Source organism: Saccostrea cucullata, unplaced genomic scaffold, assembly GCF_032062105.1.
Source record: "Saccostrea cucullata isolate Sc308-1 unplaced genomic scaffold, CSIRO_AGI_Scuc_v1 ctg489, whole genome shotgun sequence".
Lineage (NCBI taxonomy): Eukaryota > Metazoa > Mollusca > Bivalvia > Ostreida > Ostreidae > Saccostrea > Saccostrea cuccullata.
This window is the reverse complement of record NW_026935196.1, coordinates 583,455-603,943: the sequence shown is the minus strand read 5'-3', so window position 1 is coordinate 603,943 and position 20,489 is coordinate 583,455. Positions and strand designations below refer to the sequence as shown.

Below are 20,489 nucleotides of genomic sequence, written 5' to 3'. Positions count from 1 at the left end.
ATTTATACATTCTCTCTGTGTGTAACACTATCATTTTCGGGCGATATTTCAGGAAGATTTTGAGTTATGCAATGTAATTTTATACCAAAACTCCCTAGGACCTCTTTCGCCCCTCTCAAAGTGCCCCGCCCCGTTTGTTTTATTAGTATTTATAGTATTACATGTCGCTATTTTTAGCGCAGGGGCATGAGGAGAGTTATTGCGTATAAAACAGGTTCTCGGCGGACTTTATGTTCTTATTACATCTATTAGAACTGTTTAATAAAGGCTAAATAAATCAAACACCATGGATTGTGTAAAATTTTGAGAATACCGAACATGAATATATACATGTATGTGACTTTAGCTCTGCATATACTATTCACACTACGTAGAGCGATTCCGTGGTTTTGTGGTTATGTCTCTCGCTTCACATGTGAGAGGTCCCGGGATCGAATCCCGATTCTTTCTTTTTTTTTTCTTTTTTTTTTTTTTTAAATACTTTTCTTTTTTTTTTTTACTAAATGATAGTATTCAGCATGTGAAATGAAAAATTTATGAGGTTATAAAATCATCATTACAGTGTGATAAATATTCCATATAAAAAGAATCTTCTAGACACATAATAAAGAATAAGCAATAAAATCTTTATATGGATATTGACATACATGTATTTTATTTGCCTCAGTATACATGTATACCTTTAATAATTCTACAAATTCAGTCAGGGGGATCCGACTTTTTCCCTAAGCGGGGGACACGAATTCTCTGAATTAGCTTGTTTTTTCTGTTTTCGAAGTGTACCCTATTGTACACATATACGAAGCTAGGTCTCTTATCTAAGTTTGTGGTTAAATAAATATATGTAAGTAAATAAATACCGCTAATGTTCACATGTGACGAGTTGGTTTCTAGCAACAACCTTCTGAAATTGATCTTATTTAGCTATATCGGAAAAAATTCTACGTTTGGTTTTAATTTTGTGTTCCCTTATCAACTTCCGTTTTAAGTTGGCGCGAAATGGACATTAACAAATGTGTATATTTCCCCATTTTTTGATACACAAAAACTTCAAACACTATGGTAAGATATTGTAACTTATTTATAGTATCAAGACAATATTTTGATCACCTGAATCAAGGTAGGGCGTATTTTTGTTACGAATAAAATCAATTCTTCGTGAGAAAAAATTCGAGGAAATTCGAGCTCGATTACCTGACCTGAAGAGAACAGTCAACACGGTAATCTAGACCTGAAATTCTAATGCGCACTTCTTTGTTAGAGATAAGTAGTGTATCTTGGGATCCAAATATATGAAATAAACCCGAGATATGCGCTGTCACATCCTGAAACGTTGTGGAAGTGGGAGCATAACAGGCGCACAATAACTTAGTCTACTCTTTGGTTAAAAAACTGATATTAAGTCTATTATTTCAGTCTATTAGTATTGGAGGTTTCACCCACCCACCCACCCCCTTTCCATACACCCAACCTTACCAGGAATCAAATGTTTGTCTCTTTTAGCTTGCCAGAGACAAAAGCTCAAATGAATTTTTCTGAACAACAGGTTGGGCACACACCGCCAAATGGTCATTTAACCCGCGTTTGGTGGTCAATCGCCCATATCGGTGTCGTTTTTTACCTACCAAATGGGGGAGAAAAATCGTTTTGTTAAGTTCTCTGGAATGGTGTGAAATGGCGCATAATTTTAACTCACGGGGAATAAAATATAGATACAATATTTATCTGTACTCTGAACGAAAAAAAATCAGATTTTCAACGCGGAATTTTTTGCGCAGTGTTGTTTAAATATTTGACAATATCGTCACCTATGTAAACACGTAATGTTTCTGTGATTTTTCTAAAGTAGGTCTATGCTCGCACTATGTCATTTACGAATAGTAGAACCAGAACCGCGCTTCCTTTTTCCGAGATGTGATTTTTTAACTATATTGGTTAGGCTTTTACTTAGCGTTTTAAATATCCGGTAACGATTTTGCTCCAAGTCGCTCGCGTCAACAAACATACAAACACTGATTCTACAGTTTTAAGGATAAATTAATTAAAAAAGAAGGCTGGGAACAACTTTGGGTTGACAGAAATAATAAGGTAATAAAACGATATTTCTGTGAGTGATGCATGTGCTATATGCCGTGCCGATAACACGGACCACGAACTTGCTTCATCATAACATGTATGATTTGTATCAAACTCTCGCGACTATTGTCGGCGGCCAAAATTAAGCTAATAGTGATAATTCGGAAGAAAAGTAATGACTACGATTTGACTTAGACAGTTTATAAGTTTTACTAATCAAACAGTACAAAATTTACTTTGAATAATTATTTTGTATAAGACGCACCCCCCCTCCCCAACCTGCTTACCCACGAATTAATGCAAAATTATCTTTTGAATATAAGTATATGACAAAAGTTGATTCACTTGCAGCATACTTACTTTCTGTAACAAAATTATCCAGTATGTGAGAATCAGTCAATCACTTTCATTTTCATTGTCTCCAATTTACAGACAAGTGTGTTTTAATTTTTTTAAGAGTAAAATAAGATAAATTTTAGTGACAATAGGTATTGGGTGTGTTTAATTATTGTTTTAAATATATACAACTTTGTTAATACAAATATACACTCAAACATTAACAGTATTACAGGAAAATGTGGCGATATGTTATTTCTGGAATAAGGAAATTAGGGGGGTGCCTTTAGTGTAGAGCTCATACCACGAAAAGTAATGCGTCAACATATAATTTTTTTGAGCTTAATCTTTTTCTTGAATATTATTCAGTAAAAATAATACAATTCTACGAAGTTTGAGTCCATAATTTTTTTTAAATGATCGAGATTGTCCTGTGGAGCATATTTTTTCATATTAAATTTTAATACGTTAGCCTAACAAAGTGCATCAATTTATAATAATTCATGCAAAACAATGATTATATATTGTTGACTAACATATTTCTACTCTCTTTAGGGTATTAAAGTCGAATATTTAGACTTGAATCCATTTAGGCCAGCATTTTTTTATTTTTAGGTTTACGAACATCAGAATGAAAAAGTCCCGTAGGAGGAAGAAATAAAAAAAAAATAAAATTTTTTTTTTTGGATACATTATCGACTTTTTCTATATTAATTTTTGCTTCTTTTTTAATGCTCTCCTAACAGGCTCCTTGCCACTGGACACATAAGGGTTACAAAGGGGAAAATAGAACCCTTAATTGTTTACCAGTTGAGGCCAGTGATTTAAATGATAAACCTTGTGATGTTGGACAAAATACAGATTAAAAAAAACCCAGATTTTTAATACTCTTTCAATATACACATATATATATATCTTCATATTAAATATAATTTTTTAATATGTATTAGATGTATGTGTTGAAAGATAATAATTCCTTTCTTAAAACAGAAAGGGAGTATTTAGGGGAGTAGGATGGAATTTTTTTCAATTAAGTGTAAAATAATTTTTCTGACTGCCACAAAAGATACTACCTGCCAGTATATATTTGTAATTTTGTATATACTTGTTTTCAAATATTTGAAATATTTTGTTTCTTTAGGCAAAATTATAATTGTTTATTTCTTCCTCAAATGGACTTAACCTCTCCCATAGTTTTATTCATTACATCTGATGCATAAGCAACCCCTTTCTGAAGAATGATGCTAAGACTGAAAGCTATAACAGAAACTTAAACAATGTCTCTGACAAGAGCTACCATGGGCAGTTTTAAACCTGTGGGAGGAAATTAATTTACAGACAGATGACAGATACTTTTGAATACCGATACATTATCTCACCAACATGTCATTGTGCATCAAAGTTGTCAGCACTTTATTTGTTCCCTGAATGAGTGAGACGTTTTGAATGGAACTCCTATCGATAAATATTTACATTAAACCAAGGTTTAGTGCTGCTATGGACTTGACAAATCTACCTTCGTAAGTTCGTTACCATTTTTTGAAACCGAAAGTACGAGTTCGTAAATTTGAAATCTCGATCCCGACTCAAATTTGACATCGGAAAGAAAAAATTCTGTTTTTCTAAATTTTATTTTTTTTCTGAAAATTCAAAAACTCGAGCGGCGGGTTTGTAAACCTAAAAATAAAAAAAATGCTGGCCTTAAATACAACAAAATCTAGGATAGGTAAATTTTCAGTATTTTACATTTCGGGGTATATACTCCGATAGGCAATAGCGGAAAAGTAAATATGTTGACATATCATTTTTCTTGTATCTATCCATTGCTGGGATGTATGTCTATCTTTTAAAAGCAGATTTTTTAAGATTGAGCCCATTTAGTGCCGAGTATAGAACTACCTTAAAAAGAAAAATTCCCCCCATCTTGGGCATAGCTTCACCTATCAATCGTGTTTATCCATTCATATTTTTGTCATCCGGGCAACCGATCAATTATCTAAACCAATTAAAAATTACGATCTTTTCTGAACTTGGTCAAAAGACTGATTTAATAACGGAGGCCTATTAGTGTTAATTTTCAAAGAGTAAAATAAGAGGAAAGGTAAGAATTTGCTTTATTTCGTTTATTTCATATGCAATGGCTTTATTCTGTATAAAAATAAGGAATACGGTGAATTCATGACAAAATCATCGTTTGAAAACCATAATCTTGGAATAAAAACAAGAATAATTTCAACTTTCACTTTGTAAATATTTTATTCAAAAATATTTTATAGATATAGTTAGGGCTGGGACGATATATCGAGATATCGATATATCATGATATATGTGAGGACGATATGCATATCGATACATATGAAGAAATATCGAAATATCGCCCAAAAAATCTTGACTTCTGTTTTTCTTTGTTTATTTAACATTTAGGGTTAAATACATAAAATAAGTAAGCTAAATATAAATAAAGATATGAAATAAATAATAATTAACACCACTTGAGTCAAATATTTTTTTTTTACAATATATAAAGAACTTTTTTTAAAATAAATTATTCTTATTTGCAAAGAAATAATTTGTTTATTTGAATGCAAAAAAAGATTCTATAAGCAATCAAACATATCGTGATACATATCGTATCGTGGCTCAAAAATTGAGATACGTGTCGATATAGAAAAAGTTGTATCATCCCAGCCCTAGATATAGTAGATACATCATAGATATGCATACTAAACCACAAAGTGTCGCACAGAAATCGTTACTTCATCCTAAAAGAAAATAAAGAATAAATGTTAGATTCAACTGTAGAAAAGATGAATATTATAGCAATAAGTGCCTATCATACCAATAAGATATGAGGAGCTCGTGTTTAACGGGATTTCATAGAGATTTATATAGACGCAGATCGATAGATCGTTTGAAAAGTTACTTCTCTAGACTAACACCTCTTGTCTAAATATAATTTTTACAGAACTATACACAACAAAATATTTTTTCGTATTGTTTGAGCAAATAGTTCGACCGTCACGAACAGCTGTGCATATCATTTTTACAAAGTTCCACAGATATCACACATGGAAAATTGACTAAATTGTAATAATTGTGCAAGGAATATGTTAACTAAAATTCCCCAATGCCTAAGTAATTGCGCTTATGCTTTATTTTAATAAAAATAGGATTTGAATAAAAAAGACCACCATTTGGTAGGTAAAAACGACATTGATATGGGCGATTGACCACCAAACGGGGGTTAAATGACCATTTGGCGGTGTGTGCCCAACCTGATCAAATTTTGTCTTGTTTGTCGTTGTTTTCATAAATCACTTAATGTCATACACTGTTCACATTTTCATCTTCTTCTGAAGAACAACTGGACCAATTTAACCAAATTTGCCACAAACCATTCTTAGGTGAAAGGGTATTCAAGTTTAAATGAAGGGCCACACCCTCTTTCAAGGGGAGACAATTCAGAAATTGTGCAGATATTTGATCAGGTTTTTTTAAACGATAAAAGTCAGTCTGTTCCACAGAAAGGAAAAAAACATCCTTCATCAATCCTTTGTTCGCCAATGAACATTTTAAGGTTGTTGAAAACACTGTTTATTAATTTTGTATTTGTAGGACATAAGAAGTTTTTTCACTGCTAAGTCTAGCAAGAAATCAGATGGAGGAAAAGAGACACTGACAAAAGAAGAGTCAAAAAGCAAAGAGACATCCAAGAAATTGACCAGTAAAGAGAAAACTAGTAAGGCAGATAAAATCAGTTCCCATAAAAAACAGACTCCCAAAAAATCCACAGAACAAAAGGACACCAGGAAAAAGAAAATCTATGTACTAGACAGTGATTCTGATTCTGAATTTCATGACACCTCACAGAAAGAAACTGGTAAAAAATCTAAAGATGACAAAGCCAGGAGTAAGACTGGGAAGAAAAAGATTTCTGAAGACAGTGATGAAGATGAAGTACAGATGAAAAAAGGCAAAAGGAAACGTCATCAGGTATGATTATTACACAAATATAGCCCTGTCATGAGGTTGATCCTTAGATATATTGACTTCACAGGAAAGTATATCTACTGAGGTGAAAGGTCCATATGGTTTTTTGAGAAGTCAAAACATCTACAAATTGACCATATGAAAGAGCTACATTTGCTAAATTATTACACAATAAAGAACAGTCTCCACAACAAATTTTTTTCAGCATATGCCCTTTAGGCATGTATACCTATAATTTTTACCCAGCCCATTGAATTTGTACATGCCCTACTCAAAATTCTATCATGTAGCAGTTATGACTGTACAACAAAATATAAGGTTTTTAGCTCACCTGAGCCAAAGGCTCAAGTGAGCTTTTCTGATCACATTTGTCTGGCGCCCGTCTGTCTATCTAGCTGTCTGTCTGTAAACTTTTCACATTTTTAGACTTCTTCTCAAGAACCGCTGGGCCAATTTCAACCAAACTTGCCACAAAGCATCCTTGGGTAAAGGGAATTCAAGTTTGTTCAAATGAAGGGCCACGCCCTCATTCAAGGGGATATAATTGGGAATTAATGAAAATTTGGTGGCATGTTTTAAAAATCTTCTTCCCAAGAACCACTGTGCCAGGAAAGATGAAACTTATGGGGAAACAGTGTAGATTCAAGTTTGTTCAAATCATGAATTTTCGGGGTAGGGCGCAGCCAAAATGGCCGACCGAAATGTTACATAGAAATATATAGGAAAATTCTGAAAAAATCTTCTTCTCAAGAATAACAAAGCCATAATTGATCATATTTATATAGAAGCATCCTCAGGTAGTATAGATTCAAGTTTGTTCAAATCATGAGCCCCGGGAGTGGGGCGGGGCCACAATGGCCGATCAAATTTAACATGGACATATATAGGAAAATTCTTTAAAAATCATCTTCTTAAGAATAGGAAAGCCATGATTGATCATGGGACTACTTTTGGATTTAAACTTTTCAATAATAAACCAATTTCTACTTTTTCCTAGCCACAGTGCTCAGGTGAACGATGTGGCCCATGGGCCTCTTGTTATATTAACTATAAGGACAGTGTTTCTGTTTTTAAATTCTCTAGATCTTAAGTTTAATTGTTTTCTGAGTCATAAATCAACCATGGCCTGTCTGTCTGCCATTTTCATACGCGCTTTTGTTCACAACTGTTGACTCGCAAGCTGGTCGTTTGTTGGCCGGTTTAGCTGAACTGAATTTCAGAACCAGGATCATGACAGCAGTCCACTGCACGTGGCATCAATAAACTTATCGTAATTTAGAAAGAAACTTTGATAAAACAAATCTATAGGTTAAAGTAAACACTTTAATGATTACGATTGACAATCATTTGACAGGTCGTACCGATAATGTTACGTAAGACGAATGTAGACTGGCAATTCATCTTAAGACATTACATAGCAAATTTACGCGAATAACTGGGGTATGAGTATGACAGAAGAAATGGTAAGTAGTCATCGTACATCGAAAAAAATTCACACATGCCCTTCAGGCATGTAATTTGAGAATTTTCACATGCCCGCGGACAAATTAAACAGGTCACGGGCATCGGGCTCCCGGGTTATTTCGAAGACTGAAAGAAGATTGGAGTATTTGGCATGCAGGAATAATGCATACGACACATAGTTCAAAGAATAATGCATGACACATAGTTCAAATGTCTACAGTTTGATCAGTTGACTACAGCTGGGGCCTAAAAAAAAAATATGTTTGTTTCCTGTAACCCGACCGACCCATTCAAATTACCCCCGGGTGGATTTTTTTTTTCTGACAAATGGCAAAACTTCGTTTGATCAATCAGCTAATTCCATTTATTAAAAAAAGAAAATTAGCTTGTAGCTTAACTTGAGACATAAAATATGTCAACCTAGTTTACATTTACCTTAGTTATAAAAAGTAATCATTATTATAACAACAATTCCCCCCTACAACTTTCTGAAGTTCGATTTCTGCCGCTTGGCAGCCATTTTGGATGCCATGTTGGGTGTCCACTGTAAATATGACACCTGTTATATTCAGTCCGGGGATGTTTGACCATTCATAAGCAAAAAGAAGAAAAAAATTTTTTGGGAATGTTACAGGAAACAAACATATTTTTTTTTAAGCCTGGTCATTCTTTACAAAGTTATGCAGATGAGAAAATGTTACACATTAAGGTCAAGATCTAGTAAATAACTTGAGACTAATTTTTTGGTGCTAGATCCATTATGACGTCATAATCAATGTCAACTTTCTTTTTCCCGTACTTTACGGCTTTAGCAGAATTATGTAGAAAATAGGGTATTTTCATGTCATTCAATTTGAAATCATATGAAAAGTCAACCGGATACCTATATTAAATTTGATATTGATTTAAAGAAGAGGCCATGAAAATACTAATTACCGTTTTCCGAGTGACTGTAGGCAATCTGGATACATTTCCTTTGCCGAATACGAAAAAAACTCCAATATTCATTCTGGTTTTCTTAATTTTGCATTAAAAATGACAGTTTAAAATACAGTTTTTCATCTTGTTTACCTAAAAATTATGCCCCGAAACACCATATTTGACCAAGCTAAAGTTGTTAAGCACCAATAAAGGAATTTATTTCTCAAGTTTGATAAATCTGTAGGCACCTTTCATTTACTAGATCTTGACCTTAAGTTAAAAATACTTTGTTAAATTTAATAATATTAAGCCTGCTTATCTAAATAATTACTGCATGTATAACTTAGTCACACTTCACATAAATAATAAACTGCTGTTAGATGATAGCTAGGGTATTGTTAAATTTAATTACAAGTACATGTCACAACATGTGTATATTAAAGAATCAGTAGGTTTAGAGAATTGCTTAAAATCACCCACTGTGCAACAGAACCAGAATTTATACATTTAAGGAACATTTTCAAGTCTTATGTGAGTTATTGGTGTGTGAATCACACAGACTTATCATGTAGGCATATTTCATGAGACGTGCTAGCATCTTTTTTTTTAAGAAAAACTTTTAAAAATGTAACATTTTGTACCAAATGAATCATCTTGTCAATTTTCAAGTTCAATTTTGGCAAATCAAATTGAATATCAGGAAAATATTTCCCTTTCCTATTTCACAGGAACCTGATACATAAACTAATTTTAACAGTATAAAAATTTCAAGTGACGCGTCAATGAAATTTTCACTTTTCAGTTGTGCCCCGATTCCCGCCAAAGGCCAGTCAACATGATCAAAAGCACCCTTGTTCTTTTGAGTAAAATATAGGAACAAATATTTTTCTCAATTTTAGCTGGTAGAGACTATATCAAAATGAAAAGATGTTTTAATGTCATTTTCTCCCCTTGAGGCCAGCATTTTTTTATTTTTAGGTTTACGAACATCAGAGTGAAAAAGTCCCGTAGGAGGAGGAAATAAAAATAAAAATAAAAATATTTTTTTGGATACATTATCAACTTTTCTACATTAATTTTTGCTTCTATTTTATGCTCTCCTAACAGGCTCTTTGCCACTGGACACATAAGGGTTACAAAGGGGAAAAAAGAAACTTTAATTGTTTATTTCATAATCTACCAGTTGGGGCCAGTGATATAAATCTTATGATGTTGGACAAAATACAGATTTTTTTTAAAAATCAGTTTTTTAAATCTCTTTCAATATATATCTTCATTTTTATTTTTAATATGTGTTAGGTGAAGGTGTTGAAATTGTTCTAAAATATACTTGAGACCTAAAATAATAATTCCTTTCATAAAACAGACATGGAGTATTGGGGAAAAGGATGGAATTTTTTTTAATTAAGTGAAAAATAATTTTTCTGGCTGCCACAAACGATACTACATGCCTGTATATATTTGTATATACTTGTTTTTAAATAGTTGATATATTTTATTTCTTTAGGCTATTGTTTACTTCTTCCTCAAATGGACTTAACTTCTCCCACAGTTTTATCCATTACATCTGATGCATAAGCGACCCTTTTCTGAAGAATGATACTAAGACTGTAAGCTATAACAGAAACCTAAACAATGTCTCTGAAAATAGCTGCCATGAGCAGTTTTAAACCTGTGGGAGGAAAATAATTTACAGACAGATGACAGATACTGTTGAATACGGATACATAATTATCTCACCAACATGTCATTGTGCAACAAAGTCGTCTGCATTTTATTTGTTCTCTGAAGGGGTGAAACGTTTTGAATGGCACTCCTATCGATAAATATTTACATTAAACCAAGCTTTAGTGCTGCTATGGGCTTTACAAATCTACGTTCTCTACCATTCATTACCCGCCACCATGCATTAAAACCGGAAGTACGAGTTCGTAAATTTGAAATCTCGATCCCGACTCAAATTTGACATCGGAAAGAAAAAAATCTGTTTTTCTCAATTTTATTTTTTTTCTGAAAATTCAAAAACTTGAGCGGCGGGTTTGTAAACCTAAAAATAAAAAAATGCTGGCCTGATGCTCAAGCAATCAGAAATATGTGAAATCCAAATGTTAAGTTTTATGGTTTTTATGTATAAATTTATTTCTATTCATTACAATGTAGAATGGTTCATCATTTAAGACATTGCTGAGTCATACTATTTATGATTCACAGTTATCAGTAGGAGTTGATGTAGCTGATTTTAGAAGAACTCCATGCTCTATGCCCATATCTATACCAAATTAGTATGTCTTATCAAATTAACTATTGAAAGAGCTTGTCATTATCTTGAAAATGAAAATGTAATCATTTTGTTTACATGTGTGAGCACTCAAGTACCCAATGTTAACACTCTTGTGTACACCTGAACAAAGTTGTCAGACAACAGCAAAAATCCGTGGGAAGTATGTCCTCAGATTCAGTGCTTATAATGACAAAGCTATCTTTTGTACATTATATCAGGGAAGAAAGAAATATTTAATTTGACCATAGCATGCAATTTGAAGAAAGTCTTGTAAAATCTGTATACCATACTGATTTTTTTTTTAAATGTATATTTGAATTACTTCATTCAGTAATTATTCAAAAACTAAGAGATAGGATTAAAGAAAGGATTAATATCTTTAAAATTGTTTGTCTTTAGATCAGTAATATATTGTACATATAAAAACGACCTGACTTAAGGAGGAATGCCACACCAACTTTTTATTTTATAGATCTCTGAGTCAACCTTTTTAAACAATGGCTTCAGCATCGAAAGGCCGACATTAGCTCTCAATTATTTTATATGATTTTTTTTGTATTTTTCCAAAAAAATGACAAAAATTATTTCCATCAAAATAAGACGCTTTCCTGTAAAAAATTTTTACTGTAAATGAATGCATCACATTAATATCTAATAAAATAAGTGAAGAAAAGCCGTATAGATATTAAAATTTTTTAAATAAAAAAATATTTATGAAAATAAAACACATTATTTATGAATATTTTTTTAATTTGTGGTTAGAATTTTCTTAAAACCAGTCACAACTGGGAGAACATGTTCGTTAATCATATTTATAAAAGAAATTGAAACAAAATAGCGAAATTATAGAGAAATTATTTTTTTTAATTTTGGCCAATCCCGGTCAAAATTAAACCGATCCCGACCATAACTGTACAATTATTGGAAATAAATAACATTTCCTCAAGAACACTAGTCTGATTAGGTGTAATAAGGGTTAAAACATTATTAAACTTGACAATAAAATAGATTTCTTCATTGCAAATACATGAAGAGGCAATGAATTAGTAGTTTATTCATTTTGTGTTAATTTTGATGGGGATCAGTTTAATTTTGATCGGGTTAGGTCCAAATATTAAAAAAATTAATTTCTCTAAAATTTCTCAATTTCGTTTCAATTTCTTTTTAAAATATGATTGACAAACATGTTCTCCTCAGTTGTGACAAGTTTTATGGTGTTTTTAACCATAGGTTTAAAAAATATTCACAAATAATGTGTTTTATTTTCATAAATATTTTTTTATAAAAAAAATTAAAAAGTCTAACCAGTCTTTCTTTACATGTTTTATTAGATATTAATATGATACATTCATTTACAGCAAACTTTTAACTCGAAAACATCTTAGTTGGATATAATTAATTTTTTTCATTTTCTTTGAAAAAATACAAAAAAATTCATACAAAATAATTAAGAGCTAATATCGACCTTTCAATGCTGAAACCCTTGTTTAAAAAGGATGACTCAAAGATCTATGAAATAAAAAGTTGGTGTGGCATTCCACCTTAATATTATTTAAAAAAAAAAAAAGAGAGAGTCAACATGGTCAAATGCATGTTGAAAATGAGATTTCTTTGAAATTGTTTTTAGCATTTATACTCTTCTATAAGTCGGTCCGCCTATATGTCAGATGTATTTTTAGCTCACCTGAGCCGAAGGCTCAAGTGGGCTTTCCTGATCACATTTTGTCCATAGTCCGTCCGTCCGTCTGTAAACTTTTCACATTTTCAACTTCTTCTCAAGAACCACTGGGCCAATTTTAACCAAACTTGGTACAAAGCATCCTCGGATGATGGGGAGTTTAAGTTGTAAAAATGAGGGGCCAAGTCCCCTTCCAAGGGGAGATAATCAAGAAAAGACAAAAATAGGGTGGGGTCATTAAAAAATCTTCTCAAGAACCAGTGGGCCAGAAAAGCTGAAACTTATATGGAAGCATTCTGGGGTAGTGTAGAATCTAAATTGTTAAATCATGACCCCCGGGGGTAGGGCGGGGCCACAATAGGGAATCCAAGTTTTACATAGAAGATAGAAATATATTGAAAAATCTTTAAAAATCTTCTTCTCGAGAACCATTGGGCCAGAAAAGCTGAAACTTATGTGGAAGCATCCTGAGGTAGTGTAGAATCAAAATTGTTAAAATCCTGACCCCAGTGGGTAGGGCGGGGCCACAACAGGGAATCCAAGTTTTATATAGAAATATATAAGAAAAATCTTTAAAAATCTTCTTCTCAAGAACCATTTGACCAGAAAAGCTGAAACTTATGTGGAAGCATCCTGGGGTAGTGTAGATTCTAAATTGTTAAAATCCTGACCCCCGGGGGTAGGGCGGGGCCACAATAGGGAATCCTAGTTTTACATAGAGGTATTAAGGAAAAATCTTTAAAAATCTTCTTCTCAAGAACCATTGGACCAGAAAAGCTGAAACTTATGTGGAAGCATCCTGGTGTATTGTAGAATCTAAATTGTAAAAATCCTGACCCCAGGGGGTTGGGCGGGGCCACAATAGGGAATCCTAGTTTTACATAGAAATATATAAGAAAAATCTTCTTCTCAAGAACCATTGGACCAGAAAAGCTGAAACTTATGTGGAAGCATCCTGGTGTAGTGTAGATTCTAAATTGTTAAAATCCTGACCCCCGGGGGTAGGGTAGGGCCACAATAGGGAAGTTTTACATAGAAATATATAGGAAAAATCTTCTCAAGAACCACTAGGACAGGAAAGCTGAAATTTATGTGGCAGCATCCTGGAATAGTGTAGATTCTAAATTGTTAAAATCAAGATGGGGATGGTTGGGGGGGGGGGTTAGGGGGTTACAATAGATATAGGAAGTGGGAAAATCTGGAAAAGAACTGCATCACCAAAGTTACTCAGGTGAGCGATGTGGCCCATGGGCCTCTTGTTTAAGGTATTTTGGAGGGAATTATGATTGACCTGCTTTTTAGTCAGTGCAACATTTTGCCATAATAAGTAAGCAGTATTTAGCTGTTGTAAATTTCAAATCAATGATCAGTTATTTTAACCTGGTTTCAATTAACTTTAAGAAAGGATGCTGATATGTAATTTTAAATCATTAAAAAAATATGTAATGCACACTTAAGAACCCTCTCTACACTGTACACTAAAGAGTTCTAGTCTTATTCTATGGTATTTTTCTGCAGTCGAGTGATCTAAAATTTAAATTAATAGAAATTTACAGTAAATTATTTACTTTTTCATCAATTCAAGTATTCCTAATATTTTAAAAGGCCAAGATAAATTAATTGAACATGTAATTAGCATCTGTTTTCTCTATGGAAGTAAACAACAATGATTTCTGTTCCCTGATATTCTGTTGTGTTTGAACATTTTTCCATGGGGTAAATGCTGCATACCATATATTGAAAATTAAATAGATAAGCTCTATATTTACACCTTAAATCAAAATAATTTTCTCAATGTCCAAAAAACATTTTGCACTAGCCGGTGTAGAGAGGGGCCTTAAATAAAGTCATTAAAACATGTAAATACTTGTAGTTTTCCGTGTGTTAAAAACATATATGATATAATAACCAGATTTTGTTAAAAGATAATTTTCGAAAAAGTTAAAATACTTCATATTGCCTTCCATAAAAATACCGATCATTCTATGACTCACCTATAAGTCAGATAGAGAGTTTTGGACAAGAAATTAAATCCCCCCAAAAAACAACTTATAAGCGAGTATATACAGTACTTGTTGAAGGATTTCAGGAAATTCATACAAAATGATTATTAGGGTTAGATATAAAAAAAACCCTTACTAAGTATCCATTTTGTTAATTAGCCTACTCTTTAAATACACTGAGAAATCGATTTTAGCGAGTCTGGAAAATTTTACAAAATCATTTTGAATGTATTACAATGTTTAAAAGATTACGAAATACGATTATCAGTATCATATGAAGCAGTATTTTACCGGTATTTTGCATAACATATGCTATTGGGGTAAACACTTTATATACATGTACTTACATAGAGTCTCTCAGGCTTATAATTTTTATTTTTGACAGGTGAGTAGCGAGGATGAAGAAGTCGTGGCCTCAAAACAGAAATGGAAGTCAAAGAGAAGGCTGGACTCTGATTCAGAAGAAGATGTCAAGGAAACAAAAAGGAAGAGCAGTAAAAAGTCCAAGTCACCTCATGCAGATTCAGGTTAGTGAGTAGTAAAAAAGTCCAAGTCACTTCATGTAGACTCAGGTTAGTGAGCAATAAAAAGTCCAAGTCACTTCATGTAGACTCAGGATAGTGAGTAGTAAAAAGTTCAAGTCACCTCATGCAGATTCAGGTTAGTGAGTAGTAAAAAGTCCAGGTCACTTCATGTAGACTCAGGTAAACTCAAATTCAGATATGGAAGGCAGAAAAATGTGATTGATTATTTATAATTTTCAAGAAACATTCTTTAGTTAAGATACAGAAAGAGAGTGTTGAGAAAATCACTACAGATTTTACAGAGTTAAATAAAAATGCAACACTCCAGTTTGCAATTAATAAACAAAAATGTCCTGAATCAACTGAAATCTTTTCATTTCTAAATGTTTCGAACACCCATAGATGAGGAAAAGCCCATGAAAACAACACTTGATGCCTTTTTAAAGACACCAAGTCCCAAAAAACATCTGAATAATGATGGAAAGAAGGAGACCAAAAGTGTCACAAAAACTCCTGTGAGTGTTCAGGACTTCTTTGGAGGAGAATCCGTGAAGCGGTCCAACAAAAAGGTGGCAGCCAAACACATAATGGTCAGTTGTATCATACATTCTATAGTTTATATGGATAACAATGTGTCAATATTTTGTATGTATTTGTATAACTGTTACAGTAGTATTCTACATTAACAATATGTGAGTAATCTGTATTCTACATTAACATCATTGACACTGGGTTTTTGTCACTTGGTTACAGGGTAAAACAGAAGAACCCATGGTGTATGATGTAGAAATGCATGAAGACGATGACTTCCAGAAAACTCTAGACATGGCAGATGAAAGCAAACCAAAAAGAGTAAGAATGTTTTTTTTAAATGTATTTTTGATTGATTTGAACAAAATAATATATATTTTTATTTGAAAAAGTAAACTTGCTCTGGTGACTGAAAAGGCCCATAGGCCTCTTGTTTGTTTAACTGATATTGCTAAATAAAGTCAAGTCATTTTTATTTAAATATACAGAATAACAGAAATAACATGAACTATGGTAGCTCTCAAAGTGACTGTATGAAAAATTTGAGACAATGAAAAAGTTTTTTGATTTTGACAACAGTGTTTATAAATTTTCAGGTAAAAACTGAAGACAAGCAGGAATTATCAAATACAGGTGGTAAGTCCATGTTCAAATAAACATCAGTCATCTTATATAGCAAATAAATAGTAGATTAAACTTTCTGATTAAAATCAGTCCAGACATGCTCTAGATATGATAAATTTTAACCCAAGGTGGGCTGCTGACAGTTAAGTTGATGTTACAAGTATTTTCTTGGTTAAAATTCATCATTTCCTAATTCTGTTGTTATTATAATGATCTTGTTAGCAAAAGTAACCTATCATTTGGTCTTATTTTTGACTGTACAGTGCTACCTACCAATTGTTATGCTTTTGTCTATATACATGTACTTTTGACTACAGAATGTAAAGTTTATCTGATCAATACATAGGGCTTACAGCAAAAGTGGTATGTCTACAGGGGTTGCTTATTCCTACAAGGCACTTGATCCCAGCTCGGTTTTTCTAGGGATCTGTATTTAATACTAGTACTGTGTTCACAAATTTTAATATAATGATTATGAATTTTAATTTGAGAACATTTCATAGATGAAAGACATTTTGCTTTTAAAAAAGCAGTAAATAAAATGTTTTTTTTTTTAATTTTAAATGTGCATTTATTTATGTTACCAGTTTATTTTGCAAATTAAAAAAAATAAAAGACATGTTGCTAGTCATGACATTGTTGCGTTACTGCAGGGAGGCAGAGTCTATCCAGTAAACTGGCCTCCAGAATACAGGCTTGTGATGAAAGTGATGTCATTCCTGATACACCAACAGCAAACAAGGTAAGAAACTGACACACCAATAGCTAACAAGGTAAGAAACTGACACACCCACATCAACCAATGTAAGAAACTGACACGCCCACATCAACCAATGTAAGAAACTGACACGCCCACATCAACCAATGTAAGAAACTGACACGCCCACATCAACCAATGTAAGAAACTGACACCCCCACATCAACCAAAGAAACTGACACCCCCACATCAACCAATGTAAGAAACTGACACCCCCACATCAACCAATGTAAGAAACTGACACACCCACATCAACCAAGGAAAGAAACTGACACACCCACATCAACCAAAGTAAAAACTGATACACCCACATCAACAAATGTAAGAAACTAACAAACCCACATCAACCAAAGTAAGTATTAACTGACACATCCACCTCAACCAAGGAAAGAAACTGAAACAGCCACATCAACCAATTTAAGAAACTGACACACCCACATCAACCAGTGTATTACACTGATACAACCACCTCAACCAAGGTAAGAAATGGACACATCCCACATCAACCCTAATGAAAAACTGACACACATCAATTTAGATAAGAAACTGACACACCCTCTCAGCTAAGATAAGAAACTGACACACCCTCTGGCTCTTGTGTAAGGGAGGGGCTCTATTGATTATATAGTGAAAATACATGAATTCTTTGAAAATCTTCTTATCTGCACCTGGGTATTTAATAAACAAACCGAATATATATTTATGTTGAATAAAGCTTCCTCTTCCAAAATTGTGAATTTCATGGCCCTGGGGTCAGGGGTTCTGGTGTTAGGGCGGTGCTGTATTATATAGTGAAAATGCATAAAGTCTTTGAAAATCTTCTCCACTCCTGGGTATTAAACAAACTAACCAAGTACATAGTTATGATGAGCAGGAACATTTCTTTCAAAATTGTGAATTTCATGGCCCCTGGGTTGGGGGCTCTGGTATATGGGTGGGGCTCTATTGATCATATAGTAAAAATACAGTAATTCTTGAAACATCTTCTTCTCTGCTCCTGAGTTTTAAATAAACTAAACAAGTACATTTAGTTATGTTGAATAAGAGTGCCTCTTCCAAAATTGTGAATTTCATGGCCTCTGGGTCAGGGGCTCTGGTGTTAGGGTGGGGCTCTATTGATTATATAGTGAAAATACATTAATTCTTTTAAAAAAATTCTTCTCTGCTCCTGAGTATAAACCAATGAACTATGTACTATGATGAAGAAGGCTGCCTCTTCTAAATTCATGAATTTCAGGGCCCCAGGGTCAGGAGATTTGGTGTTAGGGCAGTGCTCTAATGATCATACAGTGAAAATTCATCAATACTTCGGAAACCTTTTCCTTTGCTCTTGGGTATTATGCCAATGTTCTAAGTACATATTAATGATGATGAAAGGTGCCTCTTCCAAAATGGTTAATTTCAGGGTACTTGGGGTGGGGGTTACATAGTCTGAAAATAAATTAATGCTTTGATATCTGCTTTTTGGTATTAATCAACCATTTATGATGATATAAAATTTATGATAAAATTTCCAGAATTTTGAAATATGTGCCCCCAGGGTCTGTGGTTCCTGTAGGGTGGGGTGCACAACTGGTTGTAAGGTGGAAATGCATTTTCTCATAGTTACTCTTATTCACCCTTTCAAAATTTTGAATTTCATGGCCTTTGAATTAAAACATGAACCAATTCAATTGTTGGAAAGTTGTTACATGATACTCAGGTGACCTATAAGGCCCGTGGGCCTCTTGTTTAAAATTAGGTCAAACATGAAGGTCAAGGTAAAGGGGGCAGAATCATAGCATGCTTAGAAATATCTTGTCATAGGAAATGCACATGTCAAATATGAAAACCCTCTTTTCAATACAGCAACATCTCTTCAATCAAAAGTTATAAGGAAAAAATAACATTATGGAAAAGAAGGTCAATGTTCAAGGTCATAGGGTCAAGATTTGTAGTGTATTTAGAAACGTCACGTCACAGGTAATTTGCAAGTGAAAGCAGCATTATCTCCTCTCATTCAAAAGTTATGACCAAGCTTGGAGTTTTTGAAAAGTTGGTCAAACTTTCAGGTCAAGGTCTCTGGGTCAAAATTCACAGTAGATTACGAAAGGTCTTGTCGCAGGAAATACACTTGTGAAAGTCCTTTCTCTTCTCATTCAAAAGATATGACCAAGGTTTAAGTTTTGGAAGCAGATGGAGAGACTGACAGACAATTGAGATTTAATGTCCCCTTGCTTTCTGGAGGGGACAAAAAGCAGGGGACAATAATTTTAACAAACCATTTACACCTTCACCTCAGATAACTTAATTAATCTAGATAGGATTTGAGATAAAGAATATTGACATCTCTACCACGTGCAGAGATTTTACGGATTTTCCAATGTGCACGTGCAGATGTGTGAAAAAATACATGATCATCTAATGATCTCTGCCTTATAAAGGTGTTAGAAGTTATGTAAGGACAATGACTCCCTTTGTTATGTAATTCTAAATATGATTTTTGACCGACATATTATTGTTGCTAGATCGGTTATGTTTTCAGAGCAATTTTTATGCGCCTGGATCGATAGATCCAGGGCGTATATTGTTTTTGTCCTGTCTGTTTATCTGGTTGTCTGTTTGTCTGTTTGTCTGTCTGTCTGTTGTCAACTTTAACCTTCACCAGAACTTACGAACCATACGAGATAGAGACTTCATATTTGGTATGCATACTGCACTAGTAAAGTTCTCTCAAATGACATCAAGGTTGATGACCTTGTGACCTTGGCTGTGACCTATATGCTAAAAATAGCTTTTTCGACTTTTTGCCATAACTTTTGAACCATAGGAGATAGGGACTTTATATTTGGTATGCATACTCTACTAATAAAGTTTTTTCAAATGACACCAAGGTCAATGACCTTGTGACCTTGACCGTGACATATATGCTAAAAATAGCTTTTTCGAACTTTGTTGCCGCCGGGCGCATAGCGTTTCACAAACACATCTTGTTAATGGATGTTTTGAACAATTGTAACAATTTTCTTTCAGAAATGATGAACATGATTCAAAATGACCACCATTGCCATAGAATGAAAAGTTGAAAATTTTGAGAATTTTCTTGCAGATGCCAGTTAGAATCTTAATGAAATGATCACGAAATCTAGATGTGTCATTAACATATAATATTTTCAGAATACAGTGCTTCCTTGGTATATTGCCCTCAATTATATTGCCACCCCCGCTCATTGCCATCCACGACTCGTTTTAGGAAACAAAAGGTCAAATTGTTGAAGGAAAAGCATTGGAAACAATGCCAATTATTTAGCACATGTCACTAATA

The 20,489-nt window shown here is 33.4% G+C and overlaps 1 protein-coding gene across 1 annotated transcript in view; it reads left to right on the top strand.

Moving 5' to 3' along the window:
- The first annotated feature begins 973 nt into the window (after positions 1 to 973).
- Positions 974 to 20,489, top strand: part of LOC134242216 (replication factor C subunit 1-like) — a 54,911-nt gene continuing 35,395 nt past the window's right edge. The window contains exons 1-7 of the mRNA XM_062724303.1: positions 974 to 1,062; positions 6,028 to 6,405; positions 15,135 to 15,276; positions 15,676 to 15,863; positions 16,027 to 16,125; positions 16,401 to 16,444; positions 17,086 to 17,170. Of these exons, the coding sequence (XP_062580287.1) occupies positions 1,060 to 1,062; positions 6,028 to 6,405; positions 15,135 to 15,276; positions 15,676 to 15,863; positions 16,027 to 16,125; positions 16,401 to 16,444; positions 17,086 to 17,170 (939 nt within the window). The 5' untranslated portion in view covers positions 974 to 1,059. The remainder of the gene's footprint in view (positions 1,063 to 6,027; positions 6,406 to 15,134; positions 15,277 to 15,675; positions 15,864 to 16,026; positions 16,126 to 16,400; positions 16,445 to 17,085; positions 17,171 to 20,489) is intronic.